Here is a 27644-nt window from a genome sequence, read left to right on the forward strand (position 1 = left end):
CCTTGTTCTATGCATCAGGAGCTCCTTGACCTACACCCATTGGCATCTATATACCGGGTCTAAAGAATGTAGTCTACAGTAGATGCTGTATGGAAAATGAATGATACAACTTGTGGGCAGGGCTGGGAGGGGGAAACAGGGAACGTGAAGGAAGGGGGTGACGTTCCGAAAGAGAAATGGACGCCCAGCGGGTCAGGAAAGTCCTGACCAACCTGTCCTGGAAAGTCCTGACATGGCCAGCCTGTTTGGGGAAATGGTTTAAGAATGTATACAGGCTGGGAAGGTGGCTCAATGGTAGCGTGCTTGCCTAGTATGCACAAAGCCCTGGGTTTGGTTCCTCAGTCCCACATACACAGAAAAGGCTGGAAGTGGCGCTGTGGCTCAAGTGGTAGAATTCCAGCCTTGAGCAAAAGCAGTTCAGGGACAGTGCCCAGGCCCTGAGTTCAAGCCCCAGGGCCACACAAACCAAGCAGGGGTCCGTGGGAGAGCCCACATGGAAGAGATTACACGAGGGAAGGGCTCCTGAGGCCTGGAGTGGTAGCCTCGGTGTGGTGTGACGTCCCAGCTCAGTGTGGTGTGACGTCACACAGCTGGCACCTGCTAAGGCACGCAGGGATGTGGGCACTGTCCATGAAGCACAGGACATGGGTGACATCTTCTCGCCCCACCTCAGGCCCGTGGTGTTGGTGCTGGTTGTAGGTCCATCTTCCAGAAGGAAAGGCGAGGCCCACACGGGTTATAGAACCCACCCCAGGTCGTGGGACAGCCTGGCTGGGAGCCCCATGACCCGGTTCCCATGTGGGCCTTGCGCATCCACACCGATGGCCTCATTAGAGCCTCATGAAATCCCCTCCTGCCATGGCAGCCTTTCCCCGTTATCTAACAAAGGAGGAGCCAAAGGACTGGGAGCCAGTGAACCACGCAGGGTCTGGCCAGCCAACACAGAGCTGTGAAGTACCGCTGGCCCCCGTTACCACGCAGCCACTGGGCACAGGCCCATCTGATGGGTTGGGGTCAAGTCAGGGGGAGAATCCGACAGCCCCACAGGACAGGAAGGGCTTCCAGTCCTGGGGCTTGAACTCAGGGCCTTGGTGCTGTCCCTGAGCTTTTTGTGCTCAAGGCTGGCGCTCTACCACTTGAGTCACAGCTCTACTTGTGGTTTTTTGGTGGCTCATTGGAAATAAGAGCCTGGTGAACTTTCCTGCCCTGGCTGGGCTGGCTTTGAACCATGATTCTTAGATCTCGGCCTCCTGAGCTACTGGGATGGCATGTGTGCACCACCAGTACCCAGCTGCCCAGGCCCTGAGTTCAAGTCCCTGTGACGTACACACATACACACACACACACACACACACACACATGCAAACACCACCTTTGGATCCCCCAAAGCCTTCAACCAAGCCCCCCCCACCCCGCCCACCCAGTTGGCCTGTCTTGTATGAGGCCTACCTCTTTGAGGATGCCCTGGGTCCGTCCCCTCGCTCGGGTTGGTATGGGTGCTGTGGAGATTTAGCATGAGATCTGGCACTGAGTCTTTGCAGTCCAGAGACTCGCACAGTCGGTTTCCCCTGGGACTTCTCCCGTATCATGGAGAACCGGTTACCCCACCCCGTGTGATCTCCTCTTGCTGACCGGATTAAGAAAGTGAGATGCTTAAAGCGACACTCAAGGCTGAGGAGGGAGTTACCCAGAAGAGTCAGGAAATGGGGGCCCAGGCATCTGGGCTTATGATAGGGGTGTCCCTTGGGTTCTGGGGGCCATGGGAGCCAGGCCCAACCCAGGCTCTTCTACAGCAGGGCCTGGGAGGGGACCTGGTGTCCTCAGCTTTCTAGACCTTTCCTCTTTGTGGGGTGGTGGGCAGTGTGTGTGTGTGTGTGTGTGTGCATGATCCAAAATTATGAAGACCAGAGTGAGAAATGCGAGTCGCTCAAATTTGTCACTTCCAGAACAGCTTCGCGTGGCACCAGCACAAGATGAAACAGAAGTAATTGGTTTCAGGGCCACCTCTGAATGTATGGATCTCCTCACAAGAGGAACCAAGGGCTGGAGGTAAGGCCCAGGCAAGCATTCAAGCAAGGACTCACTGTATCCCCACCCCCACCACACATGTCCCCGGCTTAGAAACACCTCAGTATTTCAAGTAGCAAAAAAGAAAACGCTATTCAAAACAAACAAGCAAAAAACTCTTGTGAGCCAGGTGCCAGTAGCTCACGCCTGCAATCCCAGCAGAGATGGAAGGATTCAAATTCAAGGTCAGCGGGTGCAAAAAAAAAAAAAAAAAAAAAAAAAAAGCCCAAGAAACTCCATCTCCAAACGACCAGCAAATAAAAGCCAGGCGGGAGGCGTGGCTCCCGGAGTAGAGCACCAAGCCAAGTGAGCCAGAGGCCTTGAGTCCGAAGTCCAGTCCTGGCAAAGAATGAGCTGTTGTGGACTTGGAGAGGAATCCGTCCTCGCCTGGGGAGGGGCGGGGGGGGGTGGGAGAGGTGAGGGGAGGCAAGTTGGGACAGGGAAGGCTTTTAGCTCCCTGAGCATTGTTCCTCTTCCTTCACCTCTGCCCACCAGCTTAGAGCGCACCCCGTGGCCTCCCCTGGTCCAGTGGGGGCTGAGTTATTTGCCCTCCCTCTAGAAATTTCCCCCCACACTGGGCAAGGGCAGAGTGAATGCAGGCATAGTTGCCTGTGTGGGCCAAAGGAAGAGGGAGACGGGCACGGGGCCAAATCCCTTTTAGGACAAAAACAAAAAGCTCTCTGACATGGAATCTTTTGAGGCCCAGTTGACGAGACGAACGTTCTTGCAAGCAGAAAGTCCAGGGAGGGGAGGAGGGCGGGGAAACAGACCCTGGCAGGTAGATAAATCACCTGGAAGCAGATCACCAACCCTGCAGACTGGGTTAGCTCAAGTATGCTCTGCAGCTCCCAGGTCACCCACTAGTCCCCCCTAGTCCCCACCCCCCATGCTCAGTCACCAGGGTCTGTGGGAGGGGATTTCACGTCCCACACAGAGACAGTCTCATGCAAAAAAAAAAATGCATTTATTAGGGAAGTTAATAGCTGACTGGCCAGGGATGCAGCACAGACTCAGGAGCTCAGACTGCACCCCCCGCCTTCCCCCCAGCAATCCTCAAAGCTGGGGTTTTTAAGGGCAAACCATGTAGTCCAGCCAGGCCACACACAGGTGGCCAATGGAGTGACAGTCTGCCTCATCGTCACTGCTTGAACTAACCTCTCATCTTGGTTTGAACTGGCACTCAAATGTGATGGGTCCCCACACAAAGCAGGGGGATATTCTTCCCCATGGGGGTGGGAATAAGGCTACTCCATCCTGGAAGGGCAAAGGTGGCCGGGCTGCTTTACTATTGTTAACCTTTGACATTTCACCATGCTGGTGGTCAAGCAGATTACACAATCTTATCACAGCAAGCAGAGGGACTGTCCAAACAGTCTTGACCTTTCCTAGAATCTCAACAGAGACGGCGTATTTCCTGATCTTGAGGTGCTTGTGAGAGAGCAGTATTTTAATTCTCAGGGGTGGGGGAGCTCTTAGTGCATTGAAGATGGAGTCCATTTTGCTCTCCTTAACATTCCCTCCTTTTCCTTTTAGCCTAGTCAAATCCTTGACTCATTTACCTTAGTACAGAGGGGGTTACATGGGGTGCACAGGATGATTAGTTTTATAGCCCCGATCCTCTTTTGTACAAATGACAGTATAGCATTAATTACGCACAGGCCAATTAACAGTAACATCAAAATAATCACGAGCAGGCCAATTGTGGCTGAAATCAGGGACGTTGCCCAGGGAGACCAGTGAAATAGCTTTTCCTACCATCCTTGAGACTCTCGTCTTTTTTTCAAGCTCATCAAGCCTTGGTTTAACGGCCGCAAGACTGTCCTTTAGGACTCCAGTGTGGTTTGCCCAAAAGCAGCATTCTTCTCCAAGGGCAACGCACAGATCTCCTTTCTCTGAAGACAGCTTATCTAGTCCTCTTCTGTTCTGGAGGATGACTTCAGCTAGAGACCCCACCAAGTCCGTGAGCTTGTCAATAGACTTACTTAGATGTCTCAGTTCAGCCTCTACTCCAGACCCATGTTCATCAAAGTCCATTTTTTGTTCTTCTGGCGTATCAGACACTTTGTCGGAGTTAGTTGTTACTAGGTGGCAGGGGTTCATTGTTTAAGCTTGGCTGGAGGTGAAGGGTGGAGTTTGACCCCATCGGCTGAGGTGGCTTGTTAACTTTAACTCTTTGTACACTTACATATGTGCTGTGGTCTCTCACAACACTTCTATAAAGTCCCATTCCCCAGGTTTGACCTTGGTCCCAAACGGGGTCTTGGGGATTTATTATAGAAAAAATAACCTGGAGGCCAGGGCTATTAACTGAGACCCTTGCCATCCAATCAAAACCATGACACCCCTTTCTTTTGACCTGGATGTCAGGATCAGGTCAGGAGAGCACCCAATATCCCCTGGCATCTGCCACCACTATTCTCTCACAACCCCAATGGGCACAATAATATTCTCCCGGGGTGTCACAGCCTGAGGCCACCGTACTTGGGCACATATAGAATTGATGGGGCACGCTGTCACCCTTATTTTTACTTCCACAGTTCGGGACATGTGGAGCCAGCTGACACACGTTTACATCTAATTGTACTTGATGGTGAGTTAGTCTTTCCTTGCCCTGTACACCCTCCGACCCTTCCCTCCAAATTTTCTACCTGTATCTCTCCATTGGGTGGGATGCGTCTCCACCCTCCACCATGCTGCATCCCAGCCATAAGATCATTACCAGTCTAATAAATTTTTTTTACAAATGTCCATTTCTGTGGATCGTCACCAGGTTGTACTGCCTTCCCTTTGTCCTCCCTGGTCAGGCTGGCTGCTTTGATGTGGGAGGCGTGGAGCCAGGTCTTCAGGCCGTCCACCTTAACAGCTGTAGGGGTAATCAGGATTACAGTGTCGGGGCCTTTCCAGTGAGGCTCCAAGGACTTGCTCTTTTTTTTTTTTTCTGGTCTAGTTGTGGGGACTGAACTCTGGGCCTGGGCGCTGTGCCTCAGCTCTTCAGCTCAAGGCTAGCGCTCTACCACTTAAGCCACAGCGCCACTTCCAGCTTTTTTCTTTTTGCTTATGTGGTGCTGAGGAATCCAACCCAGGGCCTCATGTACACAAGGCAAGCGCTCTACCACTGAGCCACCTTCCCAGCCCCCAAGGACTCACTCTTATGTCACTTTACCCACACCACCTGTCCTGGAAGGAAAGGGTGTAAGGTTGGGCCATCCTTAGGTAACTGCTTATGAGCAGCCCTGGTCTGTGAGTAAAGTTCCTTTTGGACCTTTTGCAGCGCCTGCAGGGACTATAACAAACAGTGGTTAGACAGTTCAGCTATTGCCTCAGATCCAAGCTTAGAGAATAGGGAGAGGGCACAGTATCGTATAAGGTGTGATACCCTTGAATTACAGTGTACAGCATACTTGCAGGAGGACAAATGGTAGGAGGGCTGTCCAGTTTTCGCCAGTCTCAAGAGTTAATTTGGTTAAGGTCTCTTTTAAAGTCCTATTCATCCTCTCTACCTGACTTGAGCTTTGGAGGTGATAGGCACAATAATTTCCAATTGATCCCCAGTGACTTACCTAGTAACTGAGTTACCTGGGAGATCAAAGAGGGTCCATTGTCTGAACCTATGGCCACCAGGAGTCCAAACCTGGGGGTTATTTCCTCCAGAAGCTTCTTTGCTACTGTCGGTGCTGTTTCCCGCTTGGTTGGGAAAGCTTCCATCCATCCTGAAAAAGTGTCTACAAAAACTAGCAGACAACCTACCTCCCAATAAGCTCCTAGTACGGTTCCCCTTTCTCTTTTTCCCTTGGCGGCTATACGGGCAGCCACATTTGTCCTTTGGCAGGGTACACACCGGCTGGTAATGTCTTCTAACATTTTGTCCATTTCAGGTATATAGTAGAACCGGTGGATCAATTCCACTAACTTGCTTTTTCCTAAATGAGTTCCTTGGTGTATTTGTTTAATAAGTGCATTACAGTGACTGCCTTTGGCAACCATATGGCTTGAAGTAAGTCTAACATCTGTTCTTTGTTTTGATGGCTTTTCCCTCAGCTGGCAGCAGCCTGTGTTCCCGGTAAATGGCTCCATATACATGTACATGGCGATTGCATACCTGCTGTCTGTATAGATGTTGACCTTCCTGTCCTTTCCCAGCGTCAAAGCTTGGGTTAGGGCAATGAGCTCAGCCTTTTGTGCTCAGGTGCTCACTGGTAACAGCTTGGCCCAAATGACTTGTTTCCCTTCCACAACCACTAACCTCACCCTGTCCATCACGTAGCTGCGTCCATCAGTAAACATGGCACTTCTCTGGGGCAGCTACCACCATATATAAAGCAACAAGAGCCCCTTAGAGTGACCTTCAAGTCTGGGCAGCTGCAGGACCCCTTATCTACCACTTAGACAGCAGCCTTCAATCCTAGTCCGCCATTATAAAGCCTCTGGCCCACAGGTCCCCACCACAGTCTCCACCTCCTAGCCCCCTCCAGCCCCTCCTGAACCTCCTAGGTTACATAGCTCACCCCAGACAATGGCCAGTGCTGCTTGTCACTTCTCCTTTGTGAGAAGGAGTCTTGCCAGCCCCTTTCCCCGTAATAAACCTTCCTTTGTTCTCTGTACCTAGATGTTGTGTGGTTCTCTGGCAAAGTCTAATAATCTAACAGTAGTGCCCTGGCCTAGAACTAGCCTGGGTCTCCATTGCTTCTGTGCTAGTCACCCTTTCACCCTGAGAGTTGTGACCCCAGGGGCCCAGGCTTCTGCCAGACAGACACAGCCACCATGCCAGCAATCTCCCACAGCCAATTCACCGTCCTTCATTCATCTGTATGGGATAAGTGGACTTGGGATTCCTATGGTGATGTTCTTTATTTTTTTGGGGGGGGGGGTAGTGGGGCCTGAACTCTGGGCCTGGGCTCCGTCCCTCAGCTCTTCAGCTCAAGGCTAGTGCTCTACCACTTGAGCCACAGCGCCACTTCCGGCTTTTCTTTTTGCTTATGTGGTGCTGAGGAATCGAACCCAGGGCCTCATGCATGTGAGGCAAGCACTCGACCATTGAGCCACCTTCCCAGCCCTCCTATGGTGATGTTCTTTCTCTCTTATCCAGTCTCACAGTTTGAAGCCCTGGTACCAGGCTTCTGTGAGACCCCAGACAAAGACCCAGGACCTGCGTTCAGGGACACAGGGGTTGGGCGATGACCCTTTTACTGTGTCGCACGGCTGTTATTCTCCCTAAGGACCGAGTCATTCCAGGGATGCCTGGGTTCTTTGGCCTTAGATCACATCACCAATGGGTAATGCTCAGTCTAAGATCCCATCTGACTGCACCCCCCCCCCCAGTGCATACTGACTCCACCTGGTCCCTGGCCTCAAGCTCAGGTACCTCATTGATCTGCGATTGAACACGGCTTGATTATGACCTAGGTAGCCCATCCAAATGGCCGCCTAAAATGGCACCTTTCACCCCATCATTATTTGGGATTTATACAACTCTTGTGAGCACTCAGAAAATGGAACACATGCAGGACTTTTTGTTTCTTCACTCTAACTATCTCCAGACTAAAAATCCCCTCCCTCTCCCTCCCCCTCTCCCCCCCTACTTATGCCCTTATACCTTACATGCTAAATTCTCCCTCTCAAGGCCAAACTGTCTTCAAAGTTTCTCTCTCTGGCCTTCCCTGGGGTTCCTGTTGCCATCACTGCTACCTCTAACTTCTTCTTTTTTTTTTTTTTTTTTTTATTTTTGGTCGGTCGTGAGGCTTGAACTCTGGGCCTGGGCGTTGTCCCTCAGCTCTTCAGCTCAAGGCGAGCGCTCTACCACTTGAGCTACAGCGCCACTTCCGGTTTTCTGGTGGTTTATTGGAGATAGGAGTTTCACGGTCTCTCCTGCCCGGGCTGGCTTTGAACCGCAATCCTCAGATCTCAGCCTCCTGAGTAGCTAGGATTACAGGCGTGAGCCACCAGTGCCCCGGTTTACCTCTAACTTCTTAACCCTTCCCCCTTCCAACTTCTTGGGGTCCCAGAGGGGTGCAGCTCCCTCCTCCCACGCTGGTGGCAGCTGACCCTTCAGCCCCTCCTCCCACTCCAGCTCTGGCTCCTATGCATCTCTTCTTCCTTTCAGCAGCTCCTCCGATGGCTTCTCCCATCTCAGCCCCTTCTCCCACTCCACTCCCTCCCATCTCCTCAGTGGTTTCTCCTCCCCACCAAGCTTTCAGGACCAAAGCCCTCCTCTCTCTCAAGGCAAACTCCCGCCTGGCATTGCTCCTCATTCCAGGCCTTGGCTGCCCCTCCCCTTTCCAAGCCCCCCCCACACACACACACTTGTCCTACACTGCCCTAAGTCCTTCTCTGCAATAAATCTCCCAGCCATCTCTTCTAACTTTTCTTGTCTGGTATCAGCTCCATCTCTGTCTCTGTCTGTCTGTCTATATGTCTCTCTCTCTCTCCAGACTGGAGATCACTTCCTACTAGATCGCCTCCACTCCTGCTGACAGACCTTCGACTTACCCTGAGAGTGTGATGCAGGCAGGGTCCCAGGGACCCCCCGCCACACACACACACACACACACACACACACACACACACACACACACACACACACACACAGTCCCTCTCAAGGACCAGCCGTCCTGGATCAGTGGTTCCTCTTGTACATTCTTCCTCTCTGTAGCGGGTTCGGATTTTCTAAACGAAACCATTGGTCTACTACAAATTCCTTCTGCTAACCTCTGTCCCTGCCTCCCTGCCTGTCTCTCTTGTGGGCATACACCTTACATTTCCCAAGCCCCTCCTCTGGCTAACACCTTCTGCACTTCTAGACCCCAAATACACAGGCCTCTGCTCTGTCTGTAGTTAATCCATCACTGACAGTGGCTGGCTGGCTAACATGCTGGACCAGCGCCTCTCTTTTACTGCTCTCTCCTTTTCCCCACCAAAAAAAGTCTCCTGACTTGCTCTTCTTTGGCCACCATGCACCCCAGTTTAACTCTCCATTGGAGCTGAACTGGTATGTCGGTATTGTCTTCATTCTTTCTATCCTCTCTGGCCTATTTCCTAACTGTATTAAGTGTATCAAGGGGCTCTAAGATTCAATCCTTCAAGATGTGGCTTCTAAAGATCTCACCAAAATCCCAATGCCAAGGAAAGCCACTGGAGGATGGCCATGGTGGGGGGGGGGGCTGGATGCCAGGCAATGGAAACCCCTACAGGGGAGGTGCACCCCCTGACAAATTTCAGGACCCTGTGGGCTTTCCACCACTCTGACAGCCAGTTCATTGATTCTGGACATGCCATCCAAACATCTTTTTGAGGTCACTCAAAAACCTTCCAAAGCCGGGCGCTGGTGGCTCACGCCTGTAATCCTAGCTACTCAGGAGGCTGAGATCTGAGGATTGCGGTTCAAAGCCAGCCCGGGCAGGAGAGACCATAAGACTCCTATCTCCAATAAACCACCAGAAAACCGGAAGTGGTGCTATAGCTCAAGTGGTAGAGCGCTCGCCTTGAGCTGAAGAGCTGAGGGACAGCGCCCAGGCCCAGAGTTCAAGCCCCATGACCAACCAAAAAAAAAAAAAAAAAAAACCTTCCAAAGTCTCTTTATCTTTGTCCTGTTTTATGTTTATATGTTTGTCTAAAGCCTGGGGATGATCCTTCTGTTCAGTCTTGTGTCTCTGTGTTCCTGTCCATTCTGGCATACTGCGTGTCTCTGTGTTCCTGTCCTGTCTCCTGTCTAAGTTTTTTGTTGTTGTTGTTGTTTGTCGGTCATGGGGCTTGAACTCGGCCTGGGAGCTGTCCCTCAGCTCTTCAGCTCAAGGCAAGCACTCTACCACTTGAGCCACAGCGCCACTTCTGGTTTTCTGGTGTTTCCAGCCTAAGTTTTTTGTTGTTGGCAAAGTTTTGCTTTTCAACTGACCACGTGGTTCCATCATAAAATAATCCCCCCCCCAAAAAAAAAGAAAAAAAAACCTTAAATGGCAGATATTAAAATCTAAGTGCACTCTATGATTTGTGCACAAACACATCTGTCTATCTGTATGTAAAATTGTCATGGTTTCCAAGTCACCTTGCAAGTATTGTGCTTGCTGAAAGATCTTTGTCAATGGAAGCTGTGATTTAATCTGAGTTGCTTTGAAAGTCCTAAGACCTGACAGCAAGCCAAAGGGGGGGGGAGGGGGAAACAGGCAGTTTTAAAGGGCCTTAGGAAAGAAATTTTTTAAAAAATGGTTTCCTTTGGAACGTAAATTAAATTGACTGTGATTTATGTCATTCCTCATGTCTGTCTATGCTAAAAGTTAAATGTTGTACAGCTGATCACAGCTAGTAAAATAAGGCTAAGGTTTTGTTTTCCCATCTTCTCTCCTGTGTGCTGATCATCTCCCTTTAAGATCAAGAGAACAGATGTAGTTTGCTCCAGTGCATGGGGAAAGGCCCAGGGAACAAAACAAAGTTGTCACAGCTGCCTAAACCAGTGGCACCAGCCTGCAAAAGCCAATGTAAACCAGGTCTTTAACCAGTATGTGTAGAAATGTTGCAGGAAAACAGCAGGAGGTACAACAATCCACACTGGCTGGGCCTAGCCCTGACCCCAGCCTTACTGCATCACACATGACTAAAGCCTGCTGATTCTGGGTAAAAAAGCACAAGCCACTTCAGATCTACTGAAGCTCACACCTTTATATCGTCCTGAATTGCTTGTGTTCCCTTCCACCTATCGGTAATGTTAATCTTCACAAATCAGACCATAAGTGGTATATGAACAAAGAATGTGATTTGATTTCTGTGCTACTTTGGGATTGGATATAGCTCTAAAATAAATAAATAAATAAAGATGCTAAGTCTAGGTTCTTGGTACAGTGCTAGTTCTTGTAATTCTTGCATTAAGAAAAACCAGTACTGGGCTGGGAAGGTGGCTCAGTGGTAGAGCACTTGCCTTGCATGCCTGAAGCCCTGGGTTCCATTCCTCAGCACCACATAAGCAAAAAAGGAAAAAAAAAGCTGGAAGTGGCTCTGTGGCTCAAGTGGTGGACTGCTAGCCTTGAGCTGAAGAGCTGAGGGACAGTGCCCAGACCCAGAGTTCAGGCCCCATGACCGGACCCAAAAAAACAAACAAACAAAAAATGACATCCCCTTTATAAAAATTTGGGAAGTAGCATGGCTGGCTTCCTAGAGAAAAAATTAAAAAGTAAATGTTTCAAAGCAGAAAAAAAGATAAATTAGGACTGCCAAAATAATCGTTTAATGACTATTATAGCTTGTCCTTATAGTTTTTTGGTAACAGTTTCCAACAACCCCATTGGGAAGGACAGAGGAGTCTTACAAGTCTGTCAGAGGTAACTTTGGCCTTTAATAAGTTCCAGGTACGACCATGCTTATAAAGCTACTTCCAATGACCATCTTTGTTGCTTTAATTGGAGTAAAGTGACCTTTTGTAAAGACTTGCTCACCTGAGAACTGCGGTTCGAAGCCAGCCTGGGCAAAGAAAGGTCCCTGTGAAACTGTCATCTCTAATCTGCCAGCAGAGTGTTGAAAAGCAGAGTTGCTTTGGAGCTCAAAGTGGCAGAGCACTAGCCCTGAGCTGAAGAGCTGAGGTACAGTGCTCAAACCCTGTGTTCAAGTACAGTGACCAACCAAGGAAGATACCAAAGGTGCATTTATCCCAGCATAGAGAAAGGCACTCCTGGGACCCAAGCAATGATGGAGCATCCAGAGGCAGTTACAAGCCACTGCCTGGATGGCAGAGATGGTGTCAGATCCTGGAGTCACTTGTGTTTGGCCCTTCAAAAATTGATCAGAGCTGGGAGGTCATGGGAAAGTAGATTGTAAGCATGCCTTTCTAATGGCCATGTCTGTCCACTTTTGGGCAAGAACTTGCCAGTCATCTGTGATCGTAGGTAATAAAAAGCTAAGGTTGTAAAATGTTGGGGATAGTTTAAATCTCAAATGCCCTGTATCTGCTCAGTGTCATAATTGGCAGTGACTTTTAGGCTAACACCAGCCACATAAATTGATCTGTTAAGGAAAAAAGTTTGTAGACCTGAGATTATGTCCCTATTGAGATCTGCCTAAAGGCCTACCAGGGTAGGCATTGTTAGGGCCACTAGAAATCAGCTTTTCTTTGCCAGCCAGAAAAATGTTTTTACAAACCAGAGTGTTAAACATGCTACACTGCTGTAGCCCAAGAAACCTAAAATACTAACATGGAGGATCCTCTTCCTCAGAGACCTTACAGGACCACATGCATTGTGACATCTGGTTTTGCCTGTTCCAAATGACTAACACCTCTAATTTTTGTCTGAGGCAGGAACTGGAGTTGGGACTTGTACTCAGGTCCTGCTTGTTTCTTCCGGTATGCAAACCTGCAGTAGATATAAATACCATCTATGCTGGCTTCTATAATTGGGAAAACCTTTACATGAGAGACCAGCAGATACCCTGATGTTATACACCACCCTAGATTATAATGCTGGAAAATAACACCTGTGCCCAGGTCCAAAATTGCACCCATGACTGTATAGCACTAAAGAGGGCAACTTTACTTATGCCAACTATGAACGTATTTTGTATGTGGAGGGTCATGTCTCCGTAACCAATGGCTATTTTTTGACCTGTGAAAGTTACACTTTTGTTTATATCTCTGCCTATCTGTCTCATAACTCCCACTGCTGCCTAAAGCTGTCTAGCTGTGGTGCTGCCCCATAAGGAGTTTTTCCAGCCTCAATGAGGTCGTAAAACTAGAAATCTGGTGCTGGATGAAAGTTTTGATAAACTACACCTTCGATCTGAAGCATAATATACTACCCTCACTTTCTCCTTGATTGGGACACCAGGATTGGCAGCGGGGCCTATAAGGGTGTCATGTGTTTGGCACGCATAGTGGTCAAAAATATTAATTACACCTCCTCTGCTACTGCACTGCTAAATCAAAAGCAGCAGGAACACAGGCTTGACAATAGTGCTGCCATTGATTACCTACTCTTACTTCACCATCAAGGGTGCGAGGAGGTAAAAAACATGCTGTTTTAACTTAACCGATAACAGCTATGCCATTAAGGAACAAATCAGGCTTCTCAAGGAATTTTAAAACAAAATCCAACAAAATAAAGGGGGATGGGACCTCTTTGGGTGGTTTACTCCCTGGCTCATGCCTATCTTGGGTCCCTTAACCACAATGTTCTGCCTTATTTTGATCATGCCTTGCTTGCTCAGGTACATGAAGAACATCCTCATGGTGAAGATGAGACCTGTCACCAATCAGTCTGTCAATCAAATGCTCCCGGAAGGGTACCACTTAACCACCTCTCAGCAGGAAGCAGCTCCAGAAGAAGAGACGTTTGCCCATAATCCTGACCTGGTGCCCCCCCATCATTTATAAAACCAAAGAGTTGGGAATGTTAGTGAAATGAGCTCCCTTCCCATAGTTTAGTCCACTCCTTCCCTTCTCCTCAGCTTAGCATGCTCCCTTCCTAGGCAACACTAGGCCCAGGTAGCAAAGGCAGTAAAGAATCAACTTCCAACCCCCTTTACCTTGGGATGGCACTTCTCTGAGGCAGCTACCACCATAGAAGGTAGCCAGAGCCCCTCAGAGTGACCTTCAGGTCTGTCTGAGCAGCTGCAGGACCCTTATCTACTATTTGGATAGCAGCCATAAATCCTAGCCCACCATGATGAAGCCCTTGGCCCTCATTTCCACACCAGAGTCTCTGCCTCCTAGCCCCTTCTAGCCCCTCCTAAACCTCCTAGGTTATATTGGTCACTCCAAACAATAGCCAGTGTTGCTTCTCACTTCTCCCTTGTGAGAAGGGGTCTTGCCGGTCCCCTTTCCCAGCAATAAACCTTCCTTTGTTCTCTGTACCTGGATGTCTGCATGGTTCTCTGGCAAAGTCTAATAATCTATCATTAGCTTTCTTTTTAAAATCCTTAAATCATCGCAGGACTAGATCTAGGGAAAGTACCTCAGTAGGTACTGCTTGTCCCATGTCTTCCTGTGAAGTAAATCCAGTCACAACAACAGCAAACAAGAGCAGAAGCAGCCGGGCGCTGGTGGCTCATGCCTGTAATCCTAGCTACTCAGGAGGCTGAGATCTGAGGATCGCGGTTCAAAGCCAGCCTGGGCAGGAGAGACCGTGAGACTCCTATCTCCAATAAACCACCAGAAAACCAGAAGTGGCGCTGTAGCTCAAGTGGTAGAGCGCTCGCCTTGAGCTGAAGAGCTGAGGGACAGCGCCCAGGCCCAGAGTTCAAGCCCCACGACTGACAAAAAAAAAAAAAAAAAAAAAAAAAGAGCAGAAGCAAGCACAGACACAGACAGACACGACAGTACACAGAACAAGGAACAAGGTAAAAATCTCTCCTTTTTAGACCATTTTCATTATCGGCCAATCCTCTCCCTATGACAACTGCTATCAGGGAGGCAAAATGTCTGTTGTTCTGATAAAGGCAATATCACCTTGGTTCCTGGGAGGGGATTTCACATCACTCGCAATAAGGACATTCACAAGGGTGTCAAGGCAACCCTTGACCACCCAGCCTTAGAGAGCTTCACTGTGTCCAGCCTCTCTCTGTCTTAGGCCCACAGTGCACTTTCTCAACACAGTATACCGCAGCCCATGGAGTTGTACTCATCCAGAGGTCTCTTTTCTTCACCTGGGGCATCTTCCCCCAAAAGGTGGTTAAGGTTTCTTTCTTAGTCAGTGCACTAGGGTCTGTGGGAGGGGATTTCACGTCCCACACAGAGACAGTCTCATGCAAAAAAAAAAAAAAAAAAAGATGCATTTATTGGGGAAGTGGATAGCTGATCAGCCAGGGATGCAGCACAGACTCAGGAGCTCAGACTGCGCCCCCCTCTCCCACTGCGCCCCCCTCTCCCCCCAGCAGGCCTCAAGCTAGGGGTTTTAAGGGCAAACCATGTAGTCCAGCCAGGCCACACACAGGTGACCAATGGAGTGACAGTCTGCCTCATCGTCACTGCTTGAACTAACCTCTCATCTTGGTTTGAACTGGCACTCAAATGTGATGGGTCCCCACACAAAGCAGGGGGATATTCTTCCCCATGGGGGTGGGAATAAGGCTACTCCATCCTGGAAGGGCAAAGGTGGCCGGGCTGCTTTACTATTGTTAACCTTTGACATTTCACCATGCTGGTGGTCAAGCAGATTACACAATCTTATCACAGCAAGCAGAGGGACTGTCCAAACAGTCTCGACCTTTCCTAGAATCTCAACAGAGACAGCGTATTTCCTGATCTTGAGGTGCTTGTGAGAGAGCAGTATTTTAATTCTCAGGGGTGGGGAAGCTCTTAGTGCATTGAAGATGGAGTTCGTTTTGCTCTCCTTAACAGCAGCAAGAAGTCTCTGTTGTTCACCACGGCCCTGGCATTCTGGGGTGCAGAATACTGACCACCCATTCAGTGGTTTTCTGTGGGGAGTGTAAGGTGTGTGTGTGTGTGTGTGTGTGTGTGTGTGTGTGTGTGTGTGTGTGTGTGTGTCCTGAGGCTTGAACTTGGGGCTTGGGTGCTGTCCCTGAGCTTTTTCACTCAAGTCAGGTGCTCTACCACTTGAGGTTTTTTTTGTCTAGGGATTTACCCCCACCAAACAGACTTTCCTGTCCAGGCTGCTTCAAGTCCTGATCCTCAGATCTCAGCCTCCCAGCTGGGATGACCTGCATGAGCCATGGACAGTTGGCTCCTAACAAAGCTATTTTAATAAGAGGAGAGAGGGGGGTGAGGGGGCACAGAGAGCTGGAAGAACAGGTGGGACCGGTGTGTGCCACGCAGCCAGTCTGTCACCAGGAGAAACAGTACAGTGGGAGAATGTTCCAGCAGGGCAACAGTGCCTCTGTGTGGAGTCCCAGGTGCAGGGAATGGGGGAAGCTGCATGGTGGAGGCTCGGTGGGCCTTGCAGGTAGCAAAGGTGGGATCACGGATAGAGATGGACAGCTGTCCATCCAGGGACCACCTTCTTCTAAGTCATTCCCAACTTTTGTTTGTTTGTTTGTAGGAATACTGTTTTTTGTCGGTCCTGGGGCTTGAATTCAGGGCCTGAGCACTGTCCCTCTGCTCTTCAGCTCAAGTCTGGTGCTCTACCACTGGAGCTACAGCTCCACTTCTGGCTTTTTGCTGGTCAGTTGGCAGTAACGCACGTTTCTGCCCAGGCTGGCTTCGAACTGGGGTCAACAGCCTCCGGGCCTCCAGAGCGCAGGCGCGCTAGGGGGGGCCCCCGGACGCCGGGCACAGTGCATTGTGGGAGTCGTAGTTCCCCTGGCACCCGGCCCCGCCCCCGGGCGCCTGCGGGCCGCCGAACAACAGTCGCCCTGGCCGAAGCTCTCTGGGACTTGTAGTTCTTTCCCCAGTCGGCCGCGTTCAGACTGCGGGAGAGCCGACTACCATTCCCAGAATCCCGCGCGGGCACGGCGGCCGCCGAGCGCCGCGTCTCCGGTCTCGGCCGGTCGCGGGCGTCTGTAAACACCCTGAGGCCGCCATGGGGCGAGCGGCGGAGGCGGCGGCCCCGCCGCGGGGCGTTCGCGGCCCCCGGCGTCCGCTTCGCCGGTCTTGAGGCGGCCTCCGGGCCCGCGGACTGCGGCTGCGGGGAGGAGGCGGCGGGCCGGGGAGGAGCGGCGGACCTCATCTCGTCCTCGGCGGCGCCCGGGCGGGCGGAGGCCCGTGGCCATGGACGACAGCAAGGTGGGCGTGAGGGGGACGTGGGGGGGCCGAAGGGGGTACGGGGGTTGTGAGGGGGAAACGGGGAACGTGGGGGGGAGGAGGCGTGACAGGACGTGGGGGGCGTGAGGGGGGACCTGGGGGCATGAGGGGGGATGGGGGGACGTGGGGGCGTGAGGGGGGATCTGGGGGCATGAGGGGGGATGGGGACTTGAAGGGGGAGGGAGGGCGTGGAGGGTGTGAGGTGGGAAGTGGGGTGGCATGGGGAAGTGGGGGGCGTGAGAGGGGAACATGGGGTGGTGTGGGGGGCCATGGTGGGCGTGGGGGCCAGAGTGGATAGTGAAATGGGGGGCCCGGGGCACCAGTGGGCCCCGCCTCCTCCTGATTTTTTCCCAAGTGCCGCCCTGCCCCTGGGCCTTCAGCGCCCTAAGCCTGAGGGGCCTGCGAGACTCAGGCCTAGGCCTCCACTCTGGTCACCCCTCTGGCAACCCAGTTGGCCAGCTCTTCTCAGAAGTGCAAGCCTGCGCCTGGACATGGCCCCTGGCCAAGGGAAGGAGCCGCTGTGCCTTTTCTTCATGGGCTCCGTGCCTCCCAGTTGACCCCTGTTAACCAATGGACCCCTCTGTGGATCCTCACTGAGCGCCCCCATACTGGAGTCTCTCCCCTTGGTGGGGCCCTCGGGGGTTCTGTGGCCAGAGCGCCACGGCTCACCTCCTCTAGAACACCTTCTCCAAGAAGAGCACTTGGGGGCTGGGAAGGTGGCTCAGTGGTAGAGAGCTTGCCTTGCATGCATGAGGCCCTGGATTCAATTCCTCAGCACCACATAAGCAAAAAGATAAAAGCCAGAAGTGGCGCTGAGGCTCAAGTGGTAGAGTGCTAGCCTTGAGCTGAAGAGCTGAGGGACAGTGCCCCGGCCCAGAGTTCAGGCCCCACAACCGGACCCAAAAAAAAAAACAAAAAAGAAGAGCACTTGGAGCCAGGGCCATGGCTCTGCCTGCCCCTAATCCTAGCCACTCAGGAGGTGGAGATCTGAGCATTTGCTTCAGAAAACTCTCAGAGTCCCTTAACTAGCAAAAAGCTGAGGCTCAAGTGGTAGAGCTTTTTTTTTTTTCTGCTTATGTGGTGCTGAGGAATCGAACCCAGGGCTTCATGCATGGGAGGCAAGCACTCTACCACTGAGCTACCTTCCCAGCCCAAATTCTAATTTTTTTTTTTTTGGCTGGTCATGGGGCCTGAACTGTGGGCCTGGGCACTGTCCCTCAGCTCTTCAGCTCAAGGTGAGCACTCTACCACTTCAGCCACAGCGCCACTTCTGGCTTTTTCTGCTTATGTGGTTCTGAGGAATCGAACCCAGGGCCTCATGCATGCTAGACAAGTGCTCTACCACTGAGCCACTGTCCCAGCCCCTCAAGTGGTAGAGCTTTGAGCACAAACGCTATGGGACAGTGTCCAGGCCCTTCGTTCAAGCCCCAGGACCAGCACAAAAAGAAAATCCTGAAATTCCTATTAACCTACTTAATATCCATCATCAGCTAGCCTTTTCCCCTTTCCTGAACTAAATTGCTCGGGATACATCATTTCTCATAGAGTTTCATAAGCATAAAACATAGATAAAGCAATACTCAGAGAATTCTTCACAATCTTTGTATACTTCTCTGTTGAGTTGTTAACATGGCAATCACAACGAGCTTGTAATTTTGAGTATGGATTTTTTACTTCCTCAGGTAATTAAAAATTCTTCATAAACTAAACATTTAGTGTATTATCCACCTTTAAATGGCCTAAAAAGTGTACTGCTAAAGAATATAATTTTTTTTTTGGCTGGTCCTATGCTTGAACTCAGGGCTTGGGCGCTGTCGCCAAGCCTCTTTGTACCCAAGGCTAGTGCTCTACCACTTGAGCCACAGCACCACTTCCAGCTTTTTCCTGAGTAGTTTATTGGAGATAAGAGTCTTGCAAACTTTCCTATTTGGGCTGGCTTTGAACTGAGATCCTCAGATTCCAAATTCCCGAATAGCTGAGATTACAGGTGTGAACCACTGGCACCCAAACTTAATTATGACTGACTTGCTAGCAAAAGTCTCTGTGCACCTCTTTTTTCCATGAGGATCCTGGGAGGGGCTGAGGTTGGCCAGAGGCTGATTGGACCCTGCCTTCTCTCTTGCTGCAGGTGGTAGGTGGCAAAGTGAAGAAGCCAGGCAAGCGGGGCCGGAAGCCAGCCAAAATTGACCTGAAAGCCAAACTGGAGAGGAGCCGGCAGAGTGCCCGGGAGTGCCGTGCCCGGAAGAAGCTCAGATACCAATACCTGGAGGAGCTGGTGTCCAGCCGAGAGCGGGCCATATGTGCTCTCCGAGAGGAGCTGGACATGGTAATGGTGGGATGCCCTCAGTGCCACCTGGTGGTCACAGGATCCCCAAAATGGAGCAGCCTGTCCTGCAGCATCACTGCAAAGGCTGTTCCTCTGGTAGCCCGTGTGTTTGTGTGTGTGTGTACGTGTGTGCGCATGCACAGCAGGCTTACATTTCCTCACACCACTGATGCAGGACAGTTGTGCCTGCCTGTTCCATGGGGAGATTGCTAATGAGAGAAGACACTAGAAAATCACCCTGGCTAAAAGAAGAGGCTCTACATTCATATACTGTGACTACTTTGTAGCCAGGCATGGTGGCCCATGCCTATGATCCCCGCACAATGAACGCTAAAGCAGGAAGATAAGTAGATTGAGGCCAGCCTGGGCTGTCTAGCGACTCTTTCTCAAATCACAGCACATGTATCTATTTCCTGTTGCAGACGTGCAGTAGAACGCTGTGTAATGGTGGCCAGGTGAATTTCCATGTTTATCCAGTTGTGGGGTGATGGCGGTTGGTGTGGGATGATAGTGATGCCAGCATGAGCTCTGAGATGCTGGGGCAGAGACTGCAACCAGCCAGAGAAGGCAGCCGGGCAGAGACCTCAGCTGGGCAGATACCAGGGTCCCTCACCTGTGCAACACCAGAGCCAACGCAGGTGCTGATGGCATGTGTACCACGAGGTCATGGTGTGGAGGCTGCGTGTATATGTGTGTATGTGAGAGAGCTGGAGGGTAGGCAAGGGAAGTGAGAGGAGCACCCACTAGATTTCCCTCAGGCTTGGGGGACAGCACACTGGGGAGACAAGAGTTCAAGCAGCATCTGACACTTCATGAGAGGGATAACCAGCACCCATGGGGGTGGAGCGGGCTCCCTCCCGCAGTGTGCGTGTGACCTTTCACCGATACTTGCTTCTCTTCCAGTATAAACAGTGGTGCGTGGCCATGGACCAAGGAAAAATCCCTTCTGAGATCAAGGCCCTGCTCACTGCAGAAGAGCAGAGCAAATCTCAGCAGAGCACCAGCAGGCTCAGCAAGACCGGCAAGGCAGACGCCGCCAGCAATTCCTGTGCGTACAGTGCCCGCCCTGGGGCGGCCCGCAGGCCGGGGGTGTGTGAGTGTGTTACATGATGCGTGTGCTTAAAGCATGAGCTTGATGTGGGGGTGCAGTGCACAAGTGCAGCTGAAGGGGCCATGCATTCTCCATACTGAAGTGTGATTCCCATGGTGTTCATAGAGAGCAAGCGAAGGCCAAGTGTGGCGGTGTGCACCTGTAATTCCAGCGCCAGGCTGGCCCGACCACCTAGCAAGAGCTCCGTCCATAAGCAGGAGTGGCATCACTTACTGTTTCTAGCTCACAAGAACTTTCACGTAGGTTAAATATTTAATAATTGCAATGAAGGTTTATACTTTTAATTCTTTGGGAGTATACACTATATGCTTAGCATACCTGAGGGCCCGGGGTTCAGTCCCAGCTCCCACAAAATGGAAGAATTAAGAGCGGGCTGGATGAGGACCCCCCTCCCCCCCAGGGCCCCAGGTGCAGTGGTGGCGGTTAAACCAAGGCTGCTGGAGGGCCATCTTTCTAATGAAGTGAGATACACTAGGAGCTGTGCGGGGGGGGGGGGGGGGGGGCGCGGGTAGGTGAGGCACTTGGTCATACCATCCTCAGGGCTGGATCTTGCTTGGGGAGAATGCCTAGCTTCTCTGTGTGTGCATTGAGTTTTGTTGAACGCTCTTTGTCTAGTGCTGGCCTCTCCCAGGTCTGGCTGGCGGCCCCCCTCCCCCACTCAGACATCCTCACTTCTAGATGGCCTTGATGTACAAAGTGTCCATTTGGAGGAAATGGGCTTATCTTGTTCTCTATGTTGCTCAGAGCTGGCGTCACAGCCCAAGGTCAGGAAGATTGGCCGCAGCATTTATCTCAGAAGTTGGACGTGGCTCCAGTTCCCGTTTGTTTTTCTTGACAGCGTGAGGGAGGCTGTGGGCTATGAACAGCACTTGTTCAGACTTTGAAGACTATATGGTGTTGGGCCTGCTATAGTGGCACACTCCTGTAGTCCCAGCACTTGGGAGCCTGAGGCAAGAGGATTGTGAATTCTGGGCCAACCTTGGCTAGTTAGCCATCTAAGAAAAATGAGGATGAGGAGGATGCCAGGTAGTGGCCTCGTTCTGCAGATGCTCTGGTGACACTGAGTAGTTAGGAGAAAAAAGCAGTGCTGGAGCGCCTGCTTACAGGAGCTTGAACAGGAGAAGATACCACCTTTCATAAAACCTGTGTGAGTTGAAGACGTGGGCTTGATGTTCATTTTTATCTATAGCCAGTCCTGGGACTTGAACTCAGGGCCTGGGCTCTACCACTTGAGCCACAGTGCCACTTCTGGCATTTTCTTTTTTGGTCGGTCATGGTCCTCGAACTCTGTCCCTGCACTTTTCAGCTCAAAGGGAGCACTCTCCCACTTGAGCCAAAGTGCCACTTCCGGTTTTCTAGTGGTTTATTGGAGATAAGAGTCTCATGGACTTTACTGCCCGGGCTGGCTTTGAACCATGATCCTCAGATCTCAGCCTCCTGAGTAGCTAGGATTACAGAGGTGTGAGCCACCAGCACCCGGCTTCTGGCATTTTCTGTGTATGTGGTACTGAGGAATCGAACCCAGGGCTTCATGCATTCTAGGCGAGCACTCTACTACTGAACCACCTTCCCAGCCTTGACTTGATGTTTATTAACTGAGTCCAAACTGATAGTAAAAAAAAAAGCAAAATTTTGCTACTTGTCTCTTAGTTTGCATTTCTCTTCTTTTTCTTTTTTTGGTTGGTCATGGGACTTAAACTCAGGGCCCAGGCGCTGTCCCTGAGCTCTTTTGCTCAAAGCTAGTGCTCTACCATTTGAACCACAGCTTGACTTCTGGCTTTTTGGTGGTTCATTGGAGATAAGTCTCATGGAGACTTTCTGTGCCTGGGCTGGCTTCAAACCACGATCCTCAGATCTCAGCTCCTGAGTAGCTGGGATGACAGGCGTGAGCCACCAGTGCCTGGCCTGATACAACTTTTCAAAAGACAAAGGCCATGCGTTGTAGGACAGGCTGGGCAGACCTCACCGACCAGTGAACCTGGTGTTTTTCAGGGTGAAGGTCTGTGAGGAGATCTGATCACCACCCCAGGCCTTGGGTCCGACTCTGAGAGTGTGCGGCATCTGCCAGTTGTGCAAGCGAGCGTGGATCACAGATCAGAGCGTAGAGTTTCTGCTCTAACCCCACCATGCCCACCACGTTCAAGTGTGGCGATGCTCGAACACCGGGAATAGAAAACGGGTGAAGACTGGGCCTTGGTACCTGCACTCCATATGGCTTCTTTGGTTAATTGATGTTCTTTCCATGTAATTGTGTACATGGGCGCAGTGCGTGCATGTGTATGTACATGTGTGTGCGAGTTTGGGTGTCACCTCCTCTCCTTTTGGTCACCCCACAAAGAGAAACCAAATGGGCTGATGACGGACTAGGTGCTGGGTCTTTACGTTGACTTGAGTCACATGTATTTCTGGCTCCTGTCAGCCGTTCCAACGCAAGCATTAGTGAATCTAGTCTCTGTTGTCACAATCTACACCTGTGCTGCACAATGCACATATCAGCAAAACCCACCGAGGAGGCCCCGTGGCAGCCCCCATCTGGGCAACTGCTGTCTTCCCAGCTATACTTAACGATTTTGCCACGGCCACGTGGACACGTGGAGAGTAGTGATCACATTTGATTTTTAACCAAAGCAGCCATCAGTCACCCACAGTGTGTATGTGTGTGTGCCCGTCTGTGTCCAGAGGACTGGCCTGCTTGTGTTCTCAGTTCAGTGAGAACTTTCTGAAGAAGATGGAGAAGCAGATGTTGAGACTGAATCTTGCTATCTGGGGCAGAGCCAGGCTGTGTTCCTCTCCCCTCCTCTCCCCTCCCCTCCCCTCCCCTCCCCTCCCCTCCCCTCCCCTCCCCTCCTGCAGGCACTGGAAGAAGCAGACTCAGCCTGGCCCGTCCTGTGCGCAGTCCACACTCAGATCACTGGTGAGCGCGGCCAGCAGGTCCAGTTTCTGCGTTGCGTTCGCAGGAGATTCATGTCTTCCTAGGGCCGTGCTGGAGACAGAATGGAGATGGCTGACCGTGCTCAAGGATGCGGCTGCTGATTTAAAGGCGGCTTCGGATTGTCCACTGGTCAACTGTGGTCTGTTCTTGTTCCTCTGTGCTGGATTTAGTCCCTTTTGATAGCCCGGAGTCCTTTCAAAGCAAACATTCCAAAGTGAGCGTCGAGGAGCCCCTTTCTGGTGGTCCCTGTGCCTGGTGCATGATTTATTTGACTTTTTCCACTTGGTATTTTGGACCTGATCAGACCAAGAGACTCTCCTGGGCTTGACAAAAGAGTTCTGATTGCCGTGGGAACGGTGCTGGCCGTGCACTTTGGCAGCCTGGAAGCATGTGCTCCCTTTGATCGAAGCCATGGGCCCTGCCTCAACCTTCACCCTTCCCCTTCTTCCTTCCCTCCCTCCTTCCCCTCCCCGCTTCTCCCTTCCTCTCTCTCTGCAGGGCATGTGAGGGGGCGCCCCTGCTTGTCCACTGGGGCTGACCCCCACTGAGCACAGCCCCCATCCCGCTTCATAGAGAAAGGCACGGAAGTGGGGAGGCGTGGTGTGTATCCCAGAGACCTGCCAGAATTTCAGCATCGGCTCCCCAGCATGGACCAGCAGGGAGTGCAGCCCCCCCAGGCTGGGCCAGGGCGTAGGGCCCAGGTGAAGTCAGAAATCTCTCTCTTCTGTCTAAATCACAACTATCACTGTTTGCCAACTAATTGACTTAAACTCAGCATCACCAGTTAGCATTTTATTTTATCCTATCATCTTTGAATTATGATAGATTTGATTTGGCTAATTACAGAAAGTATAGGTTTAAACTGGACTTAACCTCTAGTTAAAGGCAAATAAAACTTAAAAACATAAGTGCTGTATTTCACAAATCAGCTGCGTAATATCAATTACCTCTTTAGTTCTCAAAGGACGACGACGACGATTAAGCCACATGGTATTTGGGGCATTGAAGGATTTTTCTTTTCCTGAAGAGCATTGTACAATTATATTTTTATGAGAAATAAAGTATCTTCACCAGAAACATGTCCAGCTGTCTTTTTCAGAGCACTGTAATATGTCTGTCTGCTTAGCGTTGTTTTTAAAAAGTATGGGATTTAAAGAGAAAAATCGGTCTGGGCCCATTTCTGAGTCACCTTGAACGAGAATATCTTGGCTCAAAAATCAGTGGAAGCAGAAAAGTCTGTGAGACTCCATCTCCAAAGCAACCAGCCAAAAGCCAGGCTGGAGGCATGGTTCAAGCAGTAGAGCACAAGTCAGGCAGGCAGCTTCGAGTGAGCACAAGAACCTGAGTTCAGACCTCAGTACCACCACAATAAAAAAAAAAAAAAAAAGTGAATGTGTCTGTGTCTGGTGGTAAAACATGTGCCTAGCAAGCATGAAGCTTAGGATCTAATCCTCAATACCAGAAAGCAAAGGGGTGATTTGTTATGCAGCAGTAGATGGCCGTTACAGATCTTCTGTTTTCCTTAAGTACATATTTCATATTTAGTTAATAGTCTAGAACATCTTCCACCAGATAACGACGAAGGCAGTCCTAGCTCTCCTTCCTGCTTTTCAGATTCCAGACTCCACAAGCAACTCCCAGACGACTCCTAGCCCCAGTTGTTGTGGAAGTGCTGTCTGAACCTGGAGCTTGCTGGGAGGGGCGATCACCCACAGGCCCCACTGCTTCTCTGGCTGGCTCACGTTCTTGTCTCCATTGGGGAGAAGTAGGGGTACACGTCCACCCCAGTCCCAGCATGGTGGATGGGCCCTGGATGCCTGGCGGGTTCCAGCACCTGACCAGGAGCTGGAAGTTCCTTCTGCAGAGCTCCAGGTTCCCAGCCCAATCATTATGTGCCCAGCTAATCATCTGAAGTAAAAGTAGCTGCTCCCCGCCCCCGCCCCATCTCCTGTAATCAAAGCAGCATGCCAATTTCAAATTTTTCAGAAAAATCAAAGGCCTGGATGCTGGTGGCTCATTCCTGCAATCTTAGCTACTCAGGAGAGTAAGACCTGGAAGAATGTGGTTCAAAGCTAGCCCAAGCTAAAAAGTTGAGGGTTTCCATGTTTAGTTAACCAGCCAGCCTTGGAGGCATGGCTCAAGTGGTGTGTTGACCATGAGCAAAAAAGTTGATGCAGCTGTGAGTTCAAGCTGTATTACCTGCGAAACAATACAAATTAAAGGGGCTTTTGTGCCAGGCGCCCGTGGCTCATGCCTGTAATCCTAGCTACTCAGGAGGCTGAGATCTGAGGATGAGGATCATGGTTCAAAGCCAGCCCAGGCAAGGAAAGTCTGTGAGACTTGTATCTCCAATAAGCCACTAGAAAACCTGAAGTGGCGCTGTGGCTCAAACGGTAGAGCACTTGCCTTCAGCTGAAGAGCGCAGGGACAGCGCCCAAGCCCAGAGTTCAAGCCCCAAGACCGACCAAAGAAAATAAAGGGGCTTTTGTAATCGTTATTTCAGTATTGGGGATCAAACCCAAGGCCTTGTATGTCAGGTGGGACTTGAGCCACATACACCCCCAGTCTCAAATCCAAGTTCTTTACAATATTTGTGTGCCTCCATTTCGATCTTACTTGGGGTCTCACCTCACAATCACCAAAGCTGTCTTTTTAGCACCTGCTCTCGCTTGATTCCGAGTAGGCCTGTGTTTGCCCTAATGGCGGCCCGTGCCCCAGAGTGGCTGGGGGCATTCCAGGCACGTTGCCTTGCTGACTTCCCTGTGAGTGAGAATCCCAGCCCTGCACCCACCCAAGGCTGCTTCCTTCTGTGTTCTGCACCCCAACTTTTAAGCTGTTCCTGCCTAGCAAGCATTTGGAAGGGGCAGAGGACAAGTGGACCCCTGCCACCTTCTTCCCTTCTGTCCCACTGGACTCCTTCCCTCCCAACGCCCTGAATCTAAAGGTCTCACCCAACCCAGATGGAAACCCAGGAAGGAAAGCTGGCCTGTGGTCGGGCAATTTCCACTGTTCCCAGTGGAGCTAGCACAGGCTGTGTGGTATTAAAAAGAACTTCCATGCACACACACGCGCGCATGTGCACGCGCGTGCGAGGCAACAACAGAATTTAACAAGGAACACAGGCAACTTTTATTGAGGCCTTTCCTGAAATTTTCCCTAAGGTAGGGGTATGTGTGTGTGTACATGTGCGTGTGCCTGTGCACATCTGTGCACTAATCCTGGGGTTTGAACTCTGCTTTCGCTCCAGCTTGACGTTTTCACCCGAGGCTGGCGCTCTACCACTTGCACCATACCTTCCTTTCCATCAGGCTGTGAATTCTGAGTCCCATGCTAAAGGGGTAGAAAAGGGAGAGACTCTGGCAGATGTGGGGTACCACTGCCAGTTTGGGGGTCCCGTGGGGTTAGGAAATGGTCACGTTCATATAGGTAACCCTGTGACTAGTGAGTGCGTTTGCAGGTTTCATGTGATGTGGGAACGCCATCTGGTAGGGGGGAAGTTTGTTGTTTGTTCGCTGACTAGTTTATCTCAGCCTTGTCCCTCCTGTGCTGGCAGCTGCTGCTGGCCACACCGCCACCAAGCGGCCACGCCAGGAACCTTCTTCATACTTGGCACAGGCCAAGGGTAGGGGTGAAACGGTGCTGAGCTGGGGGTGCAGAAGGCATTTTGGTTGACCCTGATGTCACCTCTTTATGAGTTCATCTTCTGAATAATGTGGGCTTGGCTCCTTCTGTGCTGACTCTAATTTGCTTGTTTCGTTTGTGCTTATTACAGATGGGGACAGCTTCAAAGAGGGAAAATTAGGCAACGCTACGCATTTTCTACCTAAGGTTCCTGATTGTTTCGCCATGAGATTAAATGATGGGAGGCTCCCGGCAAGATCTGCAACGTAGCAGGCACTGGTGGCTCACGCCTGTCATCCCAGCCACTCAGGAGGCTGAGATCTGAGGATCACAGTTTGAAGCCAGACAGCCAGGAAAACCCATGAGACTCTTCATCTGCAACTAACCAGCACAAAGTTGGAAATGAGCTGTGGTTCAAGTGGTAGAGCACTAGCCTTGAGCAAAAAAAAAAAAAGAGAGAGAGTTGAAGGACAGCACCCAGGCCCTGAATTCAAGCCCCAGTACTGGGTAGGAAAAAAAAAAAGACCCCCCCAATGTATGGAGCAGGGCTTTGCATTGCCTGTGGCTACAAGAGAATGTGGACAGTACTCCTCCTAGATGCTACTTGGTAGAAGTAAGAAAAGCTCCTGGAACGTTCCACACTGGCATATTTGAGAATGTTTGACCTATGTAACCCCATAGTTAAAAAAAAAAAAAAAAACTCAGTGTGGAGGGAAAAACATATATATGGTGAGGCAGAGGAGGCTTCAACCAAGACTGAAAAAGTGAGAAAGATGCTTCCTTCTAGAAGGCATCAAACTGACACACGTTGTAATTGTATTGTAATTATATTGTAACTAATGTATATATTTCTTTTTTTTCTTTCGGTGCCAATCCTGGAGCTTGAAATCAAGGCCTGGGCGCTGCCCCTGAGCTG

At 50.8% G+C, this 27644-nt stretch overlaps 2 protein-coding genes across 4 annotated transcripts in view; one reads left to right on the forward strand and one right to left on the reverse strand.

Annotated features, from left to right (window-relative positions):
• LOC138805067 (dual specificity protein phosphatase 16-like) overlaps positions 1 to 1562 on the reverse strand; it is a 29246-nt gene extending 27684 nt beyond the window's left edge. The window contains exon 1 of the mRNA XM_069989631.1: positions 1450 to 1562. The gene's annotated coding sequence lies outside the window, so the exon portion shown is untranslated. The remainder of the gene's footprint in view (positions 1 to 1449) is intronic.
• A 14807-nt stretch (positions 1563 to 16369) lies between these two features.
• Positions 16370 to 27101, forward strand: LOC138805069 (cAMP-responsive element-binding protein-like 2). Of its 3 annotated transcripts, none has more exons than XM_069989643.1 (4): positions 16370 to 16720; positions 18867 to 19064; positions 19968 to 20112; positions 26880 to 27101. In XM_069989643.1, the coding sequence occupies exons 1-4, from the start codon at positions 16706 to 16708 to the stop codon at positions 26996 to 26998; spliced, it is 477 nt and encodes a 158-aa protein (XP_069845744.1). In that variant the 5' UTR covers positions 16370 to 16705; the 3' UTR covers positions 26999 to 27101. The 3 variants fall into 3 exon arrangements, with proteins under 3 accessions (XP_069845744.1, XP_069845747.1, XP_069845745.1); XM_069989646.1 differs by lacking the exon at positions 26880 to 27101 and adding an exon at positions 20281 to 20641 and having other exon boundaries at positions 16386 to 16720; XM_069989644.1 differs by lacking the exon at positions 26880 to 27101 and adding an exon at positions 22168 to 24184 and having other exon boundaries at positions 16389 to 16720.
• The last annotated feature ends 543 nt before the right edge of the window (positions 27102 to 27644 follow it).

Source organism: Dipodomys merriami, unplaced genomic scaffold (assembly GCF_024711535.1).
Source record: "Dipodomys merriami isolate MVZ:Mamm:240054 unplaced genomic scaffold, mDipMer1.0.p SCAF_384, whole genome shotgun sequence".
Classification (NCBI taxonomy): domain Eukaryota; kingdom Metazoa; phylum Chordata; class Mammalia; order Rodentia; family Heteromyidae; genus Dipodomys; species Dipodomys merriami.